Here is a 9,813-nt window from a genome sequence, read left to right as displayed (position 1 = left end):
CCCTTTAGGTACATCTTCTGGGTATGACAGGATAGCATTAATTTTTTATTAACCATATATGCGGAACTGCTAATTCTCGACTTTACATTCATAGATCGCTGCATTAGTGCGGCGGTTAAGCGATGCGCCACTGCTCTGCAATGGCAGTTGTTACCATTAGGGGTGGGGCTCTTACGATCAAACTTGCTCTTCCCGAGCAACATGGCTCTAGCGTACTAAAAATATGAATAACAAAAACTGTGAAGTCGGTTACCTAATTTCTAATGATTCTCTTTTTGCACAGTGGAGGTAGGCGCTGCAGGACAGGTAGATTTGTCGCGGGCAGTTAGAAGTAGTTTATTTTCAGCTGTCTGTAACATCTTTTGCTTGCCGTACCTAAGCACCGCGCAGTGCTTGCGGAAAGGTTTTTTTATCACATTTTATAATCTTGAAAGCGCTATTGGGCAGGGCGCTTCGGATGTACTCGCCCAAGCACATACACGAAAAAACCACAAACGCAAAGAGTAAGTTGCATGCAATGTTTCGCTTCCTATACAACACCATTTGGGCGTGCAAGCGATCATTTCGCCTTTGGCCTATCTAAGGAAATTGACCATAATTTTTTTCTCTTTTACAAACTTCAGGAGCAGGCGCTGGCCGTGGTCCAGGCAGCAGTTAGAAGACCCAATCTAATGGCCGCGTTCGCCTTTCAAATGGGCGTCGTTGCCTACAGTATGCGTGCCAGATACGGCAGAGTGTTGGACGCCATCTACGAGCGATGCGTGGGAGCGCTGCTCGGCGACATGTCACAAGTACGACAACTGTGTTCCCTGTGTTTATCTGTACGCAGTGGTGAGCTGCAGGCCGAGCAGTCGTTGATCGCCGCCACTTTGCGTGGTGGGCTAAGTGTGCGGTATCTCCGATCGTTTAAAAGAAATTGTTCCCGGTATGCCGGACGTTTCACATACCGGGTGTTTTAGTTAACACATTCAAAAATTTACGAAAAAAAAGCCTTTTGGGGTAAAATATGGTTTTTCCGCCATAATATCACAGGGTTGGTGAACGCCCGAAAGCTGGTGATTCGTCTTACGCAGTAAGCTGGGAGACTAATTTTTAATCATTAACGTTTTAACCTGTACAGTTACGCGCCTATATACAATTAAATATTTCTAGCCGGTGGATAGTAATAGCAGCTTCAGTTTTTACAATTCCGAAAAACCTATTACCGTTGGCGCTGTCTCGACAAAACTTAACTTTTTCGACTAGTTACGTGCGCCCCGCCGCGGTGGCTCTTTGGTTACGGTGCTCGGCTGCTGACCCGAAAGACGCGGCTTCGACACCGGCCGCGGCGGCCGAATTTTGATGGAGGCGAAATTCCAGAGGCTCGTGTGCTGTGCGATGTCAGTGCACGTTAAAGAACCCCGGGTGGTCGAAATTTCCGGAGCCCTTCACTACGGCGTGCCTGAGAGCCTGAGCCGCTTTGGGACGTTAAACCCCAATAAACCATAAACTAGTTTCGTGCACTGGAGGTGTTGCTTTGCCCGCATGCTTTCGAAAACACACGTATTCTCGCACAATGCAGCCAAATTTTTTCAAGCCACAGCGGCGAGGTTAATCGTGCTTTTGAAATTCTAAAAAATGATATGTCTATTACTAACGACCAGCTAGAAATCTCTAATTGCAAGCACTTGCCTACATGTCACAGTTGAAAATTTATCAGAAAGCTGTTAACCAGCTTACTGCTTAAGACAATTCACCGGCTTTTTTGTGTCCACCAGCGCTTTTAGTACTATGCAGCAAAAGCCATATTTTTACCCCAGAAAGGCTATTTGTGATAGTATTTGACCCTGAAACCCCTGGTATATTTTTTACGGTAATATAATATGTCGTTCCGCGCTATTATAGCAACCGTGATGAAACTATTTTTAATTAAATAAATGAGATTTATTCCTTATCGTCAGTTATTTTTTCTTCAAATGATGTGCATGAAATAGGGTAGATGTGTATAGAGTGGAATTCGGCTCCCGGTTTTGTTGGGTTTAGCAGAAAATTTGCTATGCTGTGCCTGCAACCAACGCTCGTTTTTTTTTCACATACGCTAAGAGTCTGAAGAGAGAAGTAGAGTAAAAAGATATTCAGACGACAAAATTTGGCAGAGATTATTGTATTTTAAAGCTTGATAGATCATATAACTGCATGGCTGTTACTTTTGGCCAGCTGTAAGAGAACTACTTTACGCTAAAGTTTGGTGCTTGAGTGAAGTCGCTTCACTAAAGCCCTTACTCCGCAGACAATATTTCTTTCAGCTTGTGGACGCTAGAATAATAGGAGACAGCAAGCTTGTTCTTGCGCAGTTTCATGCCCTTTAGGCTTTCGTACACGAGGCCACCGCAATGATCTGAGAAACTTCTCGGTTTAACAACAGCTATTGTGTCATCGGGTTTCAGCGTAGAAAAAAAGCGAATCAAGAGCAGAGAAGTGGTTGATTAAGGGTGCAGAACATCTTCGGTAGGCAAAAAATGCAAACATGATCTCGATATGTGATGCAAGACATCAACATTATGTGTTTTCGTTGGAAAATTTGATTTAACACAGCTTAACTTCCTATTACGTCTTTGAATTTCGTTTACGTGTCGTTTGTACGTTAGAGTGTTGCAGGCTTCAGGCGGCTCACGATCCCAGCTGGGTTGAGTTTGGTGGGTGGAAATAGATGGTTGGGTAGATTCTCGTATGTAGCAGGGGAATTTCAGCTATGGGTTTATTGAGTATACTCACTGGAGGTGTTTGTAGGATGTAGGCTTCACGCACGCAAACAGCTACTTTTCCACTGATACAGGACTATAACGCCAAATAAGCAACGTAAAACACGCACAATTGGTTCGAAATAAACTCCCAAGGCAGGTATCACCGTTTAAGGCGAGATTCCGCGATGATTCTTTCGTATAACGGATAGCATTTCGTTCATCTTGTCACCTGACGTCACTATAGTGCAGTAACTCTTGACGTCACTGTTCAGACAACACAACGTGGGTGCGTTGCAATAGCTCGTGGAAAGGATGCCATGCATGACGTGCATTCATGAAACATATTCGACACGCGTGGTAAGTCAAAGCCGTTTCTTGGACCTCGAAACCGAAAAATGTGCCTAATTGCTTTCTTTGTAAAAAAAGATTTTTCCATGTTTCACTAATAAAGTATATGCGCCAGCCGCTGTCCACATGATGTAAACTGGAAGCGGTGATTTTATTGAAGTATCCCTCAAAAGGCTCTGGGATACAGGTATGCCGAACATAATTATTTCTGCGCTGCCGCGCATGCCGGTCCCCTGAAATGCCTGCCGGTATTTATCACGTGCATCCATTATCCTCTGGCATCAGCTCCAGATGGCGTCGTGCCGACAGGGGTCCATCGTAAATTGGCAACCGAGCACACGCATTGCGCAAACTTTTTCTGGTGACCGCACTTCGAGCCGATCTACACGGATGCTCTGAGCGAGGCATTGTGAACAACTACAAAACAAATAAGTGCACCTAACCACAAAAGAAAAAAAAATCAACAATAGCCCGACGTTAAGGACGCAAAGGCGGCTGGGGGAAGTGATGAAGAGCGGCGTAGTCAGGTGTGCTGCGCCTGGGCACCGTTCCCGTCATTTTCAGAGTTCACTCGTCCCTTCATGACCAAAGAGTTCTCTTAGCGCGTTTAAGGGTGACGACTTCGGGCCGCGATCTCTGCAGAACTCTCTGTAGAACTGCAGACTCACAGAAACTCAGCCAACACACTAGGTGCCGGAACCAGAGAGAAAAACGCTTCAGTGCGATGCAGCATGAGTGCGGCGAGAGGCGCCTAAAACTTCTGTAAATAGCATACACCTACCTTTAGCAACTCGCACAATGGCAAGATATGCTTTATGGTACCCTAAAAAACAACTCCATCCAACTCTTCTCTAGAGTAAAATTTTATTAGGTGGCTCTTCTTCGCTATATTCATGTTTTCCTGGAAGGAGGACCCACAATTATTGCCGAGCAAAATGGATTCCGAAATTTTCTCGACAACAAAACTTTCGCCCCACTGAAATCAAATACCTGACTCCATAGCCTCACTTTAGAGGTCCGCGCTTAAAATTGTGTTGACGCTCTGCGGGTTTTAGCGGGAAGATCCAGCGATGCTGCATATATTTATTTTCTAAATTTTTCTAGCTTGTAAAGGCTCCGTTGTCGCGGGAAGTATTGTTTTCGTGATTATAACTCGGCAATCCACTGACACGAGGCAAATTCCACTGTTGCTCAGAGTCGCTTTACAAATCGTAATGCGAAGTTTTTTTCCAGGGACATGTTGCTGACCGAAGAGCTTGTGAAGTCATAAACATAACATTGATTGTCGTTACAATATCTTGATTCTAAAATCCGTGGTCTCTGATTTAATACCAAGGCAGCGTTCCTTCACAGTATACGCCAATCAAAAACTAAGATTTGTGATAGCGCACAAAGAGAAGTTTATTGTGTACCGTCAGAGCGCCCCCCCCCCCCCTCCGCCCACTTGGAAGGGTTTGATACAAAAGCACTGATAAAAACTGCAAGACACAAATAGGTACTGCAGATACACAAATCTGGCCTATACACTATACACAATACACTATATCTGGCCTATACACAATATGCAGGGTAGCACGCAAAGGCTAACAACAACGCAAAGGTGCTAAAAACAAAACCAAAAACGAAATGCTGCACTCAAAGGCGCAGTTCATGCGGCCCTACACAAAAAATGAACAAAGTAGTGCATCAAAAGGCACTGAAAGGAGGCTGATATTGCAAGGCTGGCACTACCAGCCTGCCTCCCCGCACAACAAAGAAGCGCGTGTTTACTGAACGGACTACCTGAAATAGATTACCACCTCGGTGAAGCGGTTAAGTCAAACTACCAGAGCTGTTCTGATTTGCTTGGTTTCTGTTTTCTCTCTGTGTCGTTACTTTCACTGCTGAAGATACAGACATGTACTCGAATTATTGCTCTCCCAAATATTCAATAACTCTTTATTCAACCTATAGCTTGAAGTACTCCTACTGAGCGTCAACACAATTTTAAGCGCGGACCTCTAAAGTGAGGCTATGGAGTCAGGTATTTGATTTCAGTGGGGCGAAAGTTTTGTTGTCGAGAAAATTTCGGAATCCATTTTGCATCATTCGGCTGTGTGTCCGTAGCGGTCAAGTGGTGTGCGGCCCCGTCTGCTGCCTTTTTTGGAGTCCCCGAATGCAGTTCTCTTCGAGAATGTCTTGAATAAATGAAAACAAAAACGAAAAAAGGCTACAAGGAAGCTTTTTTTGCGCTGCTTACAATTATCGCTCTGGGGCTCTATCTAAAACATACTTTAAAGCCTCATAAAAAAAGTGAGAACGGCATCATTCACAGACTCATAACAGTGACCCGCACTCCCAAATCTGGCTTCTTCGATGATGCCCTTTTTCTGAACGGGAAATTGACTTCGAAGGTCAAGCGATTGTTTCTAATTCAGCGTTTTTACCATATTTGAAACGAAACTGTATTCCTGTACTTCACAGTTGCACTGGCCCCTTTCTCTTACTTCATTGAGCATAATTTTTCATGACTGATTTGTTCGCTTCCTTAACTAGACTAAATATTTATCTGACTTCTTGCGCGAAAGTAATGTAGAAAGACGAAGCCAACTTGCTGCCCTTCACAGTGAAGCCTCGCTGATTTGAAAAGTCTTAATCGTAAAGGATGATTTAGGTTCAATCTGCACCAACAGCCTTAGAGACTCTCCTTAGTTCGAACTGTGCACTAATGCCACGATTTCTCAAACCTCATAAATCTACCAGTACAGTCACATTCAATATACATCGGCTTCTTTTCGCGGCGGCCGGTTCTGGTGGCAATAAGTTTCTGCAGAAGGCACTGTAAAAATTCAGGGGGGCACTTTGTTGTCCTAAAGTACGGTGAGACGAAAGCCTTAAGTGCGGTGTTGCTGCTTGTGTCACTGATGTCTGCTTGAGATGTTAAGCTTCGCCTCTAAGAGTGAAACGCGACAGCGTCTTGCAACGCTACCAGGGAGTCCACAGAACGCCATTGCCCATTCGGCTCTACACCTTACTCGTCGGTAAACTAGTTTTTGAGGAAAGGAAATGTATCTGTCTGGCATACCTCTGTAGGCACATGAACCTCGCCGCAAGGGAAGGGAGGAAGATGAGAGTGAACAAAGATACCATATTCACTAGACGCGCCTTTGTTCATTCCGAACCATCGAGCTGGTATGGCGGCGTGGTTAGCCTGCTCGTCTCACACACCGGAGACCCTGGTTCGATTCCCCAACTAGATCAATTTCCTAATTGAATTTATTTATTTATCTGGTCTGAGTAAAAAGGTTAATTAGGCTAATTCGTTAAGTAATCAATTAACTGAACTCAGTCCCACCTACTTGGAGCATCACTATACGATCTCTTTAATTGGTTGCATGGTTACTAGCCAAAGTACAATTGGCCCCGTTTGAAATTCGCGCACTATGACGTCACGAGCATTTCGACCAATTGAAAAGCGTGACATATTTGTCGACAACTCCTGCTTACAACGATGACGCATTAAAGGCTTCCGCCTTAAAAACTACCGCCTGAGATGAAACTTGTTCCGACTCAGTCAAACCTCGCAATTAGTACTCTACCAATCTCGTAACTAGCAGACACGTACAAGCGCAAAAAAACACGGACAGAGAAGAGACTTGGACAACACGAGTGCTTCTCGTGTTGTCCAAGTCTCTTCTCTGTTCGTGTTTTTCGGCGCTTGTACGTGCCTATTATGAACCAACTAGCCCAAAGGTCTGTGCTCGTAACTAAAACTGTTGCCTCAGTCATGAACCCTTACGGTCATCAAGATAGGCGTTCTCACATTGACTGTATCGTTTTCCAGGCGTGCGAGGTCACGCCGGTGGAAATCTTTCCGGAGAATGCCATGGGCTTCGTCGCTGCTGTTGGAGGGAACACAACCCTTTTTGTCTTCGACACTGCACAAACGATGCTTGCCAAGGTATATGGGTTTGACTCTCATCTTGGAGCAGTATTTGCGGATGCCATAATTTGAAAGCAGTAGTTTGGCGTCTACCGCGAGCGTCTACAGCCCATAAACAAGGAAGGGCTTCTTCTGGCTTATGTTGGAGTTTATTTTGCTACCTAAGCGGCCCCTCTGTAATGCTGACAGCAAATCCACAAGGCACTAACTGCAACGTCAATTCAGGTTAATCACGGCATGGTGCAAGATAATGCTATTGTAATGTAAATGGTTGCATAACGAGTTGTGTAATCGGAGAAGCTTATGTGGGCAGGCTACAACGTGGATTCAAAGCGGGACGTTAGAAAAAAAAAGACGCCATATCAACTCCGAGCATAAAGAGGGCCGCATTTCCGTACTTTTGCGAAAACAGTACATAGCGTACACTTATTCATTACTGCCAGCAAAGCTGATTTTCTTATAGTCACAGATTTAGCACTTCTGATTATAGCCGATAATTTCGCACTACTAGAGAAAAGAAAAAATTCAGGGGGCACTTTGGCTGTCCAAAGTGCTGCAAGGCGAAAGCGTTTCCTGGCGCACTGTTTGTCTTTTATTGTTTAACCCATATTTTATTCTTTTCATTTTATTTTTTTTGTTTCATTTCTTATTTTGATTGTTTTTTATGTTTCATATTTTATTTTCTTCCTTTTATTTTCATCTCTCTTTCTTTTCTTATTTTATTTCTTTTTGTTTTCATTTTTTCTTTAATTTTATTTTTTTTTTAATTTTATTACTTTAAGTTTTGTTTCTTTTCTATTTTATTTATGAAACCCATGCATTCACTAGATGCGCCTTTATTCATGATCAATCCTTCAGCCTTCGTGGCGGAGTGGTAGTGTCTGCGCTTGAAATTCAAAAGGGCTCGACTCCCAGCCTCCACGCAGGTTTTTTTTAACGTAGTGACGCCGAATCGCGGACAAATCTGCCAACACGGCTGCCGACACGGCTGCTAACGACAGTATGAGGCATTGAAGGCTTTCGCCTTAATATAAGATAAGGATAGCTTTTGACATAATAAGGCGCCTGTTCCAGTCCGGAGTTGAGGCTTCTAGCGATATTCTCGTAAGCATGTACTAGAATGGCGAGGGGCTCACTTTGCACGAATAGACGATGGGTGAACGCACATTGGGCTAACTTATACATAGATTTGTCGCAGATTTTTGGGGCGTCAAAACATACATCACAACAAAGAAACATCGATGAATCAAACCGAACAGTTCAGATTTACCGCGACATCCAATGCCGCCCAGTCAGCCATGACGAAAGTTTAATCGAGCCACAAGAATTTGTTAAAAGAAATTTCTCACTATGAACGGTGTCTTTTGATACAAGACAGCCAAAAATATGGGCACAAAAAGTCACTAAAAATAAATGTTCGAAAATAAGTTTTCACCGTAGTCGTTCTATTCGTTCTCCGGACAGCATCACTGAAGTACTCGTATTGTTTGTGATTGAGTAATTAATCGAGAGGCAAGACCAATTACTTTTATTTGTGTGGATATATCGCCCCAAAATGATTCAAATATCTTTTTATTATGAATTTGCTGCAAAAATGGGGTTAATAATGACACAGTATTTACGGGTTGATTGTTTCACGATTAAATTTTCATCTTTCAGGCCAGAAATGTCATGCGGTCACCCATCGTACGGAACCAGTTCACTTGGTTACTGCTGAATGTGCATCTCACTGACTTCAGCGGCCAGTGTCTTTCGAATCCTTTCGAACGCGTGGCAACTTTCAAGACTTTTTTCCACCAGCAAGGCGGATAACAGCGCAATGTGGATAACAGCGTCATGAAGGGGCCATTGGCTTTACACAACAGCTCTTTGCGCTATTTTTTAACATACGATCAACAATGCCATCACTATACACAGGAGGAGATTACTTCTTTTGTCTTGGAATGTTTCTTCGCAATGAATATACTTTAAATACCTTTGTAACTTAAATGTTGAAGTAAAGGAGATTTTTAATGTTGACGAAGCCGTGTAATCAATTGCAGTCCTGCGAGTGCGTCGATACAATAATATTCGTGCTACCGTTGAGCCTTGCTTAAAGTGGTCTTAAGCTTGGTTAAGCTGTGTGACCACAGAAGTTGAATTCTCTGTTCACGAGTGAAAATACGAACCACTACAAAGTGATGAGCCTCGAGGAACAGTTTTAAAAAGCCCCGACGGCTGCCTTGAGCGCCTCGTTATAAGGTTAATAACACTATAAGAGCTCTAGCGTTGCAAACTGTGTAGATGAGATTAGGAAGAACTAACGCTACTATCAAAGAAGCCAAAAGTCGCCGAAACCAAGCAGGATAAGTGAAAGTTTAGTGCCTTTTTAAATTTGTGCTTATCAATGCGAAATGCATTGTGTTGTTATTTTATCGCTGACAAATAAATAATTAGAACGTAGACCATCTTTGTAATCAAAGATATTTTGAGTGATGAAATAATAGCATAAACTTTATGTCATTGATCAACACAAGAAATTTACAAAAAGGAAATAGACAAAATCATTTGTTGGGCGAGTTGGTGTTTTCGATGATCCATAACTACAGCGCAAATGACAGGACAGAAATGTAGAAGGGACACCACACAGCGCTGCACATACAGAAAGGCCCTTTGTACGAGAAATGAAGTTCGACAAAAGCATTTGTTGGGCGAGTTGGTGTTTTCGATGATCCATAACTACAGCGTAAACGACAGGACAGAGATGAAGAAGGGGCACCACAGCGCTGTGTGGTTCCCTTCTTCATATCTGTCCTGTCGTTTGCGCTGTAGTTATGGAAA

General features: G+C 43.3%; 1 protein-coding gene across 1 annotated transcript; it reads left to right on the top strand.

Annotated features, from left to right (window-relative positions):
- The first annotated feature begins 671 nt into the window (after positions 1-671).
- LOC149325471 (uncharacterized) lies at positions 672-8,805 on the top strand. Its single transcript, XM_089564297.1, has 3 exons — positions 672-791; positions 6,895-7,011; positions 8,653-8,805. Exons 1-3 carry the CDS (start codon positions 672-674, stop codon positions 8,803-8,805), a joined length of 390 nt encoding a protein of 129 aa, XP_089420423.1.
- The last annotated feature ends 1,008 nt before the right edge of the window (positions 8,806-9,813 follow it).

Source organism: Amblyomma mixtum, chromosome 10 (genome assembly GCF_055824585.1).
Source record: "Amblyomma mixtum isolate Tamu chromosome 10, ASM5582458v1, whole genome shotgun sequence".
Lineage (NCBI taxonomy): Eukaryota > Metazoa > Arthropoda > Arachnida > Ixodida > Ixodidae > Amblyomma > Amblyomma mixtum.
The sequence above is the reverse complement of the archived record's forward strand: the minus strand, read 5'-3'. Positions and strand labels throughout refer to the sequence as shown.

Excerpts from the sequence above, each read along its gene's own strand:
- LOC149325471 (XM_089564297.1), top strand. The coding sequence starts at position 672 with ATGGCCGCGTTCGCCTTTCAAATGGGCGTCGTTGCCTACAGTATGCGT. Across the intron at positions 792-6,894 it reads TGCTCGGCGACATGTCACAA|GCGTGCGAGGTCACGCCGGT; the intron begins GTACGACAACTG and ends ATCGTTTTCCAG. Across the intron at positions 7,012-8,652 it reads CACAAACGATGCTTGCCAAG|GCCAGAAATGTCATGCGGTC; the intron begins GTATATGGGTTT and ends TTCATCTTTCAG.